Genomic DNA, 13,283 nt, shown 5'->3' with positions numbered 1-13,283 from the left:
GTAGCTCTTGCAAAGTTGCCATTGGCCTCTTGGTAGCCTCTCTGATCAGTCTCCTTCTTGCTCGGTCATCCAGTTTGGAGGGACGGCCTGATCTAGGGAGGGTCTTGGTGGTGCCATACACCTTCCACTTCTTAATAATCATCTTGACCATGAGCCAAGGGGTATTCAAGGACTTTGATAAGTTTTTTATACCCATCCCCTGATCTGTGCCTTTCAACAACTTTGTCCCAGAGTTCTTTTGAAAGTGCCTTGGTGCTCATGGTTGAGTCTTTGCTTTGAAATGCACTACCCAGCAGAGGGAACCTACAAGAACTGCTGAATGTATCCTGAAATCATGTGAATCACTACAATTTAACACAGGTGGAGGCCACTTAACTTGTGTGTGATTTTGAAGACGATTGGTTACACCTGAGCTAATTTAGGATTGCTATTACAAGGGTCATGGACACCTATCCAACCAAGCTATTTCAGTTATCATTTTTTTAATTTTCTACAAATTTCCAGAATATTTTTTTCACTTGGAAGTTGTTTGGTACTATATGTAGATCAATGAAAAAAAATATAAAGGATTTTAATTCCATGGTGTGAGGAAACAAAAGGTGAACATTTTGAAAGGGGGTGTAGACTTTCTATAGGCACTGTATGTGTGGCACTTTGTTAATAATCAGAGGTTTGTTAGTTATATTCCTAGATATTAAGATTTAATACATTTTACCGTCTTCTTGAGAAAACAGCAATGTTTGTTGTATAACAAATTTATTTTGTTGTATTTAATGATTCATGATTTGATTGTTTGGTGTTTAATTTTTATTGTTATATCCAGAAGTATGTAGAAAAATTGCACGCATGTACATGTTGTAGGAGATGACATTCTGCATAAAGTATTAATTATGGAGACACAGTGTGAAACCAGAACACCACAAACAAAGGACTAGTTTGAAACAGTTTCTAACAGATTAGGTTAAGACAGTCAGTAAAATGCTTAAATGTGAGTTTCCCACCCTTACCAGGGGGTGTATTGAAGGTGTGTGATAGCAGGGTGGATCCATACTGATTGGATGAGAGTATAAGAAATGGGGTGGAAATGCTAATATATTCATAGTATTTAATGTAATTTTTTTTTTTAATCATCAGTCAATTCTATGATTTGACTCCACGGACATCTGTGTTTGATGCAAACGTATACATTAGGGCATTACGCTATGATCTGCACATCTTTGCCTGCTTGTATCTAATGTTTATATGATTGTATTAATTATTTTTATATATAGTATTTATAAGTGTGTGTGTGTGTGTGTGTGTGTGTGTATACCGTGTGTGCATACCGATGATTACAATGTTCCCCTTAGTGCTTAATAATAATGTGTGTTCATATGTAATTGATTACTTGGAGGGGATATTTTCTGCATATCTTCTGTTTAATACAGAGTAGCTATGCAATAAGAAATATTTAGGTTATGGTAAATATATAATGCTTTGAAGAGATGTTTGTCACAAAAATGCTTTTTTAAGTTTAAAACACCACAAGGTTGAAAGGTGGAACAGAATGGAAAAAACAAGCAAGTGGCATATTTGATGGAGCCATGATCTTGATTAGCTGTAGAGTTTATTTCAGACAGACATTGTATTAAGTTATTATGATAAATGTATAAGGACGCTAACCCAACAAGATTGTAAACTCGAACTGAGGCAAAAGAAAGTTGCAACAGAGAAAAGAAAAAAAGAAGCAGACTGCTCTCATTTTCTTTTAAGGCTGTGTAACAGCGGTCTTGCTACCTGTGATGTAAGGAATAGTTGCAATGAATGACTGAGTGAATTATCTGGATGATATGGATGCGTGTTCAATGCTAGATTAACAGGGGATGAAAAAGGTTGACATTCACACAGCCCACAGGTTTATTTATACACACAGGTTCCCTCCACGTGACACTACCAGCAATGATAGCTCATGGGGGACATATGGCCAGCTTACAAAAAACAAAAATAAATCCTGTACAAAAAACTATCAAAATAAAGCTGCAGTGAAAAATGGCGCGCGCTACTCCGCTAACAAAATGGAGGTCCCGCTTCCACACCTGTGTGCTATACTGGATGGATCAACTATCCCAAAACTAACTCCCTGTTGCTCTGGATATATTTACTCAATCTCCGTTAGAGTGGGCCACTTTGTTTCCTCACCCCAGTTGTTTCAGCAGCACAGATGGACCCTGATCTGTATAATCAAGACACTTTTATTCATGGCGCTCTGCTGCACCACACCCACCTGTTGATTAGGAGCTCAGAGCTGGTAATCACACAGACACTGCTTTGTTCCCAGAACAAAACACAGCAGGCAGGCTGTGACACACAAAGCGTTATTATTTATTTATAGCATCACAACATTCATAGTTACAATAAACAATCACAGAAACCTCCTCCTTATATGCTTGGCTCCAGCCCTGTTACAGGCTGCAGCATTGGCACTGTTGTTTCCATAGACAGGAAGTAAGTACATTTATTGATACAGGTGGATAACTTGTCACACCATTTTCCCTTTGAGTGCTTAGTTATCTGGAGTTTACTGTTAAAAAATAATTGAACCAGTATTTCTTTTCATTCGAACCGGAACGGAACGAAATAAGCTGTTCGGAACTTTCAAAAGTCTCAGTTTGGAGCTGAACCAAAATAGAAAAAAAATCTGGTTTGGATCCCTAGTTATAAGAGAAAGAAGCAGAGATGGCAGCATCAGAGAAAATTCTGGGTAAGGTCAGATCTACATATGGAATAGTGGTTGTAGCAGATAAAGCAGGAGTGGAGGACATTTGAGGGACACAAATACATTCAATGTGAGGAGAGCTGTGATACAGAGAGATTTTCAAAAACGATTCCTGACGTGCAGAAAAGAAAGAAATTGAAACTAAAGTGTTGGTATTTGAGGATGACAAGAGTATTATAGAAATTGAAGCAGAAGCTTCAGTATGGAATGAAAGTGTGTCTGTGTTTGATTTAAACAATTGGTTTGAACAAAAAACCCGCTATATATATTCTTTTGGCATGCCATATCATCGATCCTTATCTGTTAATCATGTGTTAATTATGCTAGAACTGAAATGATGTTGGGTTCCTAGTTCCAGTTTTATGCTGTTAACCAAATAGTAATCAATTATGTTTGCCTACTTTTTGATAAGCTTCTATACAAAATTTGTCACCTATTGTCTTCAGTGTGTAGCGCAGCACTAATATACTTCTTCACCTCACATCCCCAACATCATACTTGAGTCTTCTCAGAAGTAATTTTTGATAGAATATTTAGTAATGGCAAATAATGATCTAAGTAGGAACAACAATTGAAAATCAATATAGAACACGCATAATATTATATTCGCTAATAACTCAAATTAGGAAAATGTTGGTCACCATGACTGATTTTTGCTAGCAGTCTTTAAAAAGGGTGTATTGGATATGGCAAATGACAAAAAGAGAACTGCTCCTCACCCTCTAAGAAGATGGGCTCTCCATAGTAGCCTTCAGGCATGTCTGTTGGGAAGCTCAGATGTGATATTGAAAAATATATTGTCAGAACCAGTGCTCCAGATATGCTACGTACTGGGTGTTCTATGCATTGAAATAATATGAATTACTTTGGCTATTTAAAAGTAATGTATAAAGAATACATATAGCAATGTTTCTGTAGATCTTGAGTTTGCATGATATCAAGCTTCATGTACTTTGTTGGTTCCTGGTATCTTAGTGGTCAGTTGTGAATATACTGTAGGCGGTAGCTAGAGAATAGATCATAGAAATACCAGGACAGCTATCTGTAGCCTGCCTGAGAACTGCCAAAAACATGTGCCCAATAAGTTTAGGTTTTCATTTAAAAAATAAATATATAACATATAGCTGAATCCATTCAATTGCAATGCATGTTTGTGAGTGGTGAACAAGCGACTGGATTCTTTGGTCCAGTCTTAGTCCCCTTGAACCTAACCTATCAATTTACCTATCAGCCACATTTTCAGAAGGTAAATCTGTGAAACACATTTTCTGTATTTTGATAGTCGGGGTGGTTTATATTGCTATAGCAAGGTGATCAATAAGGAATACAATATTATAGTTTGCATTAATGCAGTACCTGTAAAAATTTTCTTTATATATATATATATATATATATATATATATATATATATATATATATATATATTATATATTTTCCAACTACAGCGTTGGAATTGCTAACACACAGTGTTGTTTGTGGTCAATAAAGCACATAAAAATAATTAACTTGTTGCTTTTGTTTTAATTGAAAGTACAATACAGTAGTTCAAAAGTAACATTACAGTTAAAATGTAAGGTTCATGTTACAGTATTCATTGAAAGTACTTTAAGATAATGTTGCCTGTTTGTTCACCCAAAACATATTTTGCTTACAGAGGGGTAGATGTACTAAAGTGTTGTACGTGACAGTACGGCAGCGTCGTCAAAAAAATTGCTGTTCACGACAGAGTATGGAATTACTGGGCATTCCTGCCGTAAATTCGCATTTAAAATGGTGGTTACCCAAACAAGGTAATGAGATGTACTAAAGCTGCGGGCAATTGCGACACTTACAATTGCATCAATTTGTTAATGCATTATGGAGCCGAACATCCAAGTACTAATTTTCACTAGCCAGGGTGTACTTACAAGCCTTGAAAACAAATTTCTGTCACACATGCGCGCCACGCTTAAATGTTTCCCCCCACTTTCAAGAAAATAATTATTGGTAGTAGCATGATTTATTTTGTGTTACCGGTAGGCTAAAGTGAAAAGAAAGGATTCATTTTATTGTAAATACTGGCTGATTGTACTAAATAAAACAATATGACAGATTCACTTTTTACTTGTAATGTGTAGCTACCAAAAGGTAGCTAGTGTTAAAAGTGTGCTAGGTATTCATTTTATTGTACTACTGTATTGTATACTGTATAGGCCTACTGTACAGATTTATATTTTTACATAATGTAATGTGTAGCCTACCAAAAACACATTAGTGTTATTTCAGCTAAATTTTTTACATTTAAAATACATTGAGAACTGTAAATGTATGTGTGTGTGTGTGATTTTATTATATGGTTTTTAAACCTGACACCTCCTTAAGACGGACAGACATGTCCGGTTTAGCGAGGGGCTAATGTATGATTATGAAAAGCTTTTGGGGGGTGAAGGTTGGAGCCCCACTATAGAATCTGATTGGATTAAACTACCTTTCATTTCATATATATAACGGTATTAAAATAGGTAAAATGAAATGGAACCGAATGCATTGTACAGATGACGTTACATTTTATATTTGCACCCTTGCATGTATAGACATTATCCTTCGGGCAGCCTCTGCTGTAGCACACCACAACTCAACTCCCACTTTTATTTGAACAGTGTCACATGACTCTCACAATGTATGCTAGAGGTTTCGCTAAGAAGACGCAACAAATATTTAAATTAGTATATTGCGGCTCTTTTCATGAACATATTTTCTCTTAGTACAAAAGACAAAATGTATACTTTGTGAATTGTCCCAACGAAAATGCAAATTGCAATATGTTTGTACAGCGACTGGCCCATCATAGTACAGCTATCCTATAGTGTCTAAATTGAGTAATTTACTCAATGACCCAAAACTTTATCTGGGGAGCTGGTCAGAATACTTAAAGACTTAAGTTAATGAAGTATTAAATATATTATAATTAAAATAAAATAATAATGTGAAGTAAAATGAACAAAGAAAATTGAGAGCAAGCATATCTGAAAATGTGAGTAATTCTTTAAAATAATGGGAGATATTAATGATTTTTGTTTTAAAGGTAGTTTGAGGGTTAGAATAATTCAGTCCTCATCCCAATCAGATCATGTGTTTTGCAATCTGCCTTTGTGCCTTGCCTGCTTGCAACAGTGCAGACCTGTATAACACTACCCAGTACTGCAGAACACAGGATAATATTGTGTATATACCCATAAATATAGGTGCCCAATAGTATTTATTTTTCAGTACAATGCCCTGAAAGTATTTCATTTGTTTTGCGGATTTTGCTCTGTAAAATTATTTTCTGCTAAAGGGGTATTAGTAGAGTTTCTTTTTTTTTTCTCAGTAAGGAGAGAAATGTACACCTACTGAATTGCAGAGCACTAAATATTTATCTAAATATAATTTGGGAGTTTAGACCTATAGCTGAATACATTTGCTTTTATTTAAGATAATAAACTTTGAACATCATCATTTTTAAACCTTACCAAACAAGAATCTACACACAGCTTACTAAAAATTCTTCCTCAGAAGAATGATTATATAAATCGTAGCTTGATGATGCTTATCTTTCTTTGAAGATTTTTTATTAAGCAGAATTCAGCTGAGTCCATTCTTTGTATAAGTACAGTTTTATATACTTTTTTTTCTATTTTTTTTTTGCTGTGGCATGTACTTGTTAGTGTTGGTAATTTATTTCCCATCGATTTTACAATTAGAGTTAAGAAAATGAATAGCCCACAGATTCTCTTTCCCAAGCATACACATTATGTCATGCAAATCTATAAGAAATAGAAGTGAAACATATGAATGTTTGTGATAGTAAATGAGCAAAGTACCCAAACTTTAAATATGTATCTATGTTGAACTGGCATTTTGTATAAGCAAATTTAAAAACATTTTTCTCATACTTTTACTGTCTCTTCCTATGTACCTGTGGTGTTCTGGATAAACCACTCGCTTAGAGTTCGTATGAACAAACCTTTATTAACATCTATTAAAGTAATGCTAGAATCTATTAAAATCTATTCCACATCTATTAAAGTTATGCTAGAACAGAGCCTCATGGTTTACATGGTAGTCGCCATATTACTTGTTCGCTTTTCTCTCATTAAGTCCACCCACCACTAGGTGTCTCTAAACGTAAAGTCCATAAACAGTAACAAAAAAAACTCACATGGATATCTAAAGCATGCAAAGATTTCGTGTAGCTTTTCTGCAAGTGCAGGTGAAGAACTGTCTTTAACTACAACTGCCTCAGGATATGAAGAGTAGTAGTTGATTATTTTGAGCACATAATCGTGTTTATAGGACCAACAAGTTTGATTCCTAGCTTTGTCCAAACGTTCCATGTCTAAATCCATGTTTGGCCAATAAAATTTGCTGCACAGATTTTGTTTTGTATGGACAATGCCCTGGTGTGTTTTATGTGCTAACTGTAACATTTGATTGACTTTAGTGGTTGATAAGACAATGCGAGAATCAAGCCCTCATGTGTTGAAAGCTTAGTTGAACACAAGTGGTAAGGTTTTAATTGCTCAGGTAAGGGTTTTGGCCACTGTTCTGTTTCCACAATCAAGAAAAGTTGTTTAAGAACAGGGTAGTGTTGTTAAGCAAATTTCAGCTCATCTAGAGATACTGCTTCCAAGTCACTCATACATATGGAAAGTACTTTATGCACATAGTCCTCAACTATGTCACATGAATCAGTTTCTGGCATTTTGTTTTTTTTGTAAACAAAAAGAAAAACATTTTTATCTCTCGTTGCCAATTGTGGTGTTCTGGATAAACACTCGCTTAGAGTTTGTAACAACAAGAGTTTATTAACACCTATTAAACCAACAAGTACATGTTTATGCTAGAACAGGGCCTCATGGTTTACATGGTAGTTGCCATCTTACTTGTTCTCTTTTCTCATTAACTCCACCCACCACTAGGTGTCTCTAGACGTCACTATACTACAGTACCAGTGACTAAGGATGGTGGTCACAGCTTGCACAGAACCCATGAATTTTGACATTTGTTGACTTTTGAATTGACGGCAGTACAAAATTAAAGTGGTAAGCAAATGTCAAATAAAGGTGAATACTAACACAGAACTACAACAACATTTGGGAAAATTAAGTTCTAAGAAACTAGCACAGCAATATCCCAAACAATTTAATGAAAGTGGAGGGAACAGCCAGAGGACTAAAAGCCTAGAATTACTTAAGAATTACAGACTTCTAAAGGAACACTCGTTCAAAATCTATATTTTATCACATAACCAAAATACCAAGTAATTTCTCTTGAATTGTTTCAGAACGTTGTATCTAGTTTTACTACATGTTACTTAATATCCATGAACAGATGATGCCCAGCTCAATAGACCACAACTATCTTCCTAAAAATGGTCTATTTTTTTTTTTTTTTTTTGCTTTGTATGTTGCTAGGAGATTACTTCCAGGGTACCTGTTAGTACTTTAAGGGATCAGGTTGAAATAATTTTTTAAAAATTGACTTTAAGTGTTTTATTATCACAGACTGTATGTCAGTATTAGTAACACTTACACTTTTGCATACTGTATACAGTTATTCATATCCGTGGTGTACTTGTGTATATGTGCACCCTATACAAATGTAATCAAATGTCAGTAAGTTACAGATTGGATTGCCTGAGAAAAGCAGGGAGTTGTACATCAGAATTGACGTCAGTGTGATTGGTATTTGAGTCCTCAATTAAACTCACCTTGTCTGAAGCAGCTGCAGTAATAACCCATACACAATGTGCATTATTCTCATACTGGACTGGGTAATTTGGAGATGTGATGATACCCTTTGGCCCTCTTAAATTGGACCCACATGTTCTTGCTGTATAAAAAAAAATAGAACAAAAAAGATTGATTACTTTTCCTTTAATATGTTTAGGAAATATAAAGGTTTCAACATGCTCATGAACAATGTGTATGGAGTGTGATATCCACTAGGATGTTATGTAATTATATAGCCACACACCGGTGTAAAACGTGCTCAGACGCATTCCACGCACTTTTTGTCATTCCTGTAATGAGTTTGTTGGAGTACATACCTATGGATAATGCACATTGTTTTCGCTACATTCATCTGCATACTTCACATAAATGCAATCAATTTACAGTACAGTAGGCTACTTACTCTGCCTCACTGCTAGAAAAAGCAGATCAAGCACACAGTCTGCAACACACTATGGGGCACTCAGATTTTTAGAATTGTGTTTTCCAAAGTATGTTAGAAAATATATAGTTAGCTTAAGAAAGCTATTTGAAATGAATAGTAATGCTAAATTTAAGTGTAATGCAACTCCTTCCTCCTTTGCTATCTTTCTCATTGCACTTACCTTGAACTTGTTGTCAGTGGAAGGGTACCCAATGGGTGATTGCAAGTTTGAGGTAAATGTAGGTTTTAAAGTGTTTTTTTTTTTTAAGACAATAATGAGAGAAAAAAAAGTTGATCTAATAGCGATAGTGCCCTCTCGAGGAAGGCTCTACTGTGTGTTAACCTTGACTTTTGTTAGTGCCCTTGCCTTCAGATCGGAATGATTAACTCCTGTCATGTTCAACTCATCGAAAGGCACTATTGCTTAAATAATATGGTATTATTAGCAAACATGGTATTTTGTAACGTGTTTTCATGTAAACAAATTAAGTATTATTATTATTATTATTATTATTATTATTATTATTATTATTATTATTATTATCCAACGTGAATTAAAGCTGGAATGTGTTTATTGTTTTATAGGGTGATTAATAAACAATAAACCATATTCTGATTGAAAAGAAATAAACAATCTGACCTACAGTATGAAGCAGAAAAGAACAATACTTTTTAACTGCAAGAACTAATTAGCTAATGTACGTTTTAGCTATCAGCAACAGATTAGACTGCTGCTAATTTTTAAAGCATTCACATGTACAAACGATGTCAAGGATGAGTTCCATCTCCCTGCAAATTATTGAATGCTTTAAATCAAGAAACCCCCAGAGGACTAAAAGCCTGTTAATTACTTAAGAGTTAGAGACTTCTAAAGGGACATCAGAAATGTAAATCAGAACACATCCTTAATTTACAGGTCTATAATTAATGCTAAATAACCAGCAATGGTCACCCATTTTAATTCAAACTGGTGTTACAGACTGCCAATGATATTAACTCCTTACTGTACGGTATGTTACTTATCAGGAAAAATCATTAATAAGCAGTTTGATTTTAAAAAGAGGTTATACAGTGATGCAGAAAAATATGTCAAGGTCAATTATGAAACAGTAGAAATGCTGCCAAGAAATATTTATTTTATAGCTATTGAAAGTGTGACATGTTGTCTAATTTAATTGAAATTACTGTAATTTGAACACACCCTTTTGTACTGAAAAGTTTGAACGTTGTATTGAATATCTTGGAAACCCTCAATGTATTTTTATTTTCAGCTGCAATAGTTTGGTAAATCTATCTTCAATCTACCAAACTAAATACATTTGTATACTATTCAAATATTTAAAATAATGGCAGCGATAATTGATGTGCTTTTTCATAATTGTATACAGTGGCAGCATTAAATAACTGCACACAAGTCAGTATAAGGGTAGAGGTAAAACAATTAAAAGTTAACCCTAGCTGGGGTCTTTCAGTGGTTTATTTTAAAGCCATTTACTTCTATTATACATATTTGAGTCAATTCCTATCTCGATTAAAGAATAAGTAGTGGGGTTCCGAAAAATATAGCATTACACGTCCCCACGTGTTTCTACAACTGTTTAAATAAACATCCTGACAACTTTTTACAGTTTTTACTTTAAAGTCTGTTTCAAAGCTCTTTTCAAAATATCCACACTAGTGCACTCATAGTGTAGGATTATTGCCTACTTTGTCAAATAGGTAACATAGCAATAGTGATCCATGATATGTACGAATCAGAGCACTTCTTGTTATTTATTTATTTTTTAAATCGCTCTTCCTGCAATGATTTAGAGGACATATCCCAAAACCCAGTGCACTAGAGCAGACATTTTGAAAATAGCTTTGAAACAGACTTTAAAGTTATAAGTGTAAAAAGTTGTCCGGATTTTAACAATAAAAGGAAGTTACATTATTTAAACAGTTGTAGCGACACGTGGGGACGTGTAACTCTACTTACTCTTTAAAGAGCTTGGTATGACTATGAGTGATCGTATTTCATGTATTCTTGTTGTTGTTTACATTCAATTTGTATAATCTTCTGCTTTAGTCCTTACATCTTGGTGACTTTTTAAAATGTAGTTGTTTGAAGCACTGAAAGGCTGATTGATTTTTGGCACCCATAACTGAACATGTCATCATATAGTCATCATACTATACTTTTCTGCTGTTAATACTAAATATTACTCTTACAATAATTATAAAAGTTATATTCCTTCTTTGAAACATTGTTTAATTTTAAATTTAGAATCGTACATCTTTCACCAGACACATTTTTTTAAGTTCATGTTACAGTGTAGCAATACTGAGTAATAAAAAACAAAGCACATATTATCGCATGTAGTTTAAAGAAATTAACATGAATTACACCGTGTAATTTTTTTTTTTTTTTGTTCCTGGGTAGTAAGTGTTATTTCCTAATTGCTTATGCCTCAAAAGTATAGAAAATGGCTATTATTCCCCACAAACTTTGCTTTTGTGACCAGGACAGTGATATTTCAAAATATCACTATTTCCAATGGGAAAACGGGCAAATGTGTGTCTTTTCACTCACATAAAGTCAGAAAAAAACAACATATGAATCCAAATTAACATGTATTTATACTAAAGTAATACAAAAATGACTACAAAAGATTTAGAAGTGAGTAGTTTTTCGAGATTTACGATTATACTGTATTTACTTACTACCCAGGAACAAAAATTGTGTTACATAGTGTTAGTAGTACTGGTAGCATGTTGACTCAACTTTAGAATAGCACATTAAGTAATATTTTTTTGGCTCTGTGGGAATCTTAATAGAAACATTGACAAATAATTACATTTAATCATCCTTGCAGATATATAAAAATAAAAAAATAAAAAAACTGACATGACTAGCAGAACACTTCAGTTATGTCTGTTGCAAACCTGGATGGCCATGATTAGGTAAGTGACATTGGAATGTTTCTGTAATATTCTGTAATATATATCTAAAATCTAACAAAATCATTGTAAACACCATATTTAATTCTTATGATGCATGCTGAAATATTAGCATAGCCCCTACTTAATTATCATAACATGACACCTGGCGCAGCAGCACTTAAACGTTTGTTGTAAACCCATGTCAAAATAAAAAAAATCCTGCTTTTTTCAGGAATAATAACCTAGCAATCATAGCATGCTACCTCTATTTTCATTGTAAATTCAGCCAATTTTACTCTCAGAATAATCTAATATCCATGTACATTTGGTAACCTGTCTGAAAAACCCTGTCCCTAGTAGATGCAACATTTATTCTATGAGGTATGTCTTACTGATGTTCTTGCATCCATTTAAGGCAGACTGTTGCAGGGGGACAGGTTAATGGTTACCAAATTAACTTTGAGGCTAGACAATTTTCTTGGAGCTCTAATGAGGCCAAAATGAATCTTTAAACTTGTAAGAGGATGTGTTGACTTAAAATAACACAAAGCGAATGTATACAAAAACATATCTCACGAACATAGGTAGTTGCTCTTTAATCCAACCCTGTTAACATTATCTGACATTGTCCTTGCATGGTAGTGTCTAGATTTGGAATGCGTCCTCACTCACTTACCACGACAGATTGGCCTGTGGTCACTCCATGCAGCCAAAGTGTCCGTCACTTTCTGGCAAGTGATGCTCTTTGAACCCTGGAGTACATAGCTGTCATCACATGAGAACTGGATACTGGCACCAACCCTGTGGGATATACAAACAAGTGTCCACCAGTTTCAATCCTGCTATGAAATATACCTTTAAACATTGTGTTGTGATGCATCAAAAATACTTATTTTTATGTATTATGAAAATGTCAAAACCCAACGAAACCCAGTCAATTATCAGTCTCAGTATAAGTGAAGGATACAAAACAGTAAAATAATAAATTAAAGCTAATGTTTTGTTGCTGACAGTGACACTAATGAATACTCACTAGTAATGTAAGGGGCTGAAGTATATTCAACCCTATGTGTAAGATACTACTATATCATATTAAATTATCGTGCACTATCTATTTTGATCTCTGCTAATTGAGTCCAGTGAGCCTAAGAGGATCTGTAATTGATAACAGCAGCTTGTAACCTGTGGGGGGAGGTATGACTCAGCTGCAGAACTTAACAGAATAAACTGCCCAGGAGCCATGTGCACTAATTATTTAATATTTCCCCTTTCAAGTCACGCTGACTTTTAAATACATATTTTGTACAATTTTCATTAGATATGTGCGGTATGTGATAGAAGTATTAAGTATATACTGTACCCTGCAATTGCCAAAAGTTTTGCATCACCTAGAATCTTAGGATTGAAATATCATTAAAAAAGAAAACTA

At 34.4% G+C, this 13,283-nt stretch overlaps 1 protein-coding gene across 1 annotated transcript in view; it reads right to left on the bottom strand.

Moving 5' to 3' along the window:
• Positions 1-13,283, bottom strand: part of LOC121316386 (CUB and sushi domain-containing protein 1-like) — a 590,542-nt gene that overhangs the window by 212,891 nt on the left and 364,368 nt on the right. The window contains exons 12-13 of the mRNA XM_041251464.1: positions 12,531-12,655; positions 8,487-8,608 (exon numbers count right to left, since the gene is read on the bottom strand). Of these exons, the coding sequence (XP_041107398.1) occupies positions 8,487-8,608; positions 12,531-12,655 (247 nt within the window). The remainder of the gene's footprint in view (positions 1-8,486; positions 8,609-12,530; positions 12,656-13,283) is intronic.

Source organism: Polyodon spathula, chromosome 5, assembly GCF_017654505.1.
Source record: "Polyodon spathula isolate WHYD16114869_AA chromosome 5, ASM1765450v1, whole genome shotgun sequence".
Taxonomy (NCBI): domain Eukaryota; kingdom Metazoa; phylum Chordata; class Actinopteri; order Acipenseriformes; family Polyodontidae; genus Polyodon; species Polyodon spathula.
The sequence above is the reverse complement of the archived record's forward strand: the minus strand, read 5'-3'. Positions and strand labels throughout refer to the sequence as shown.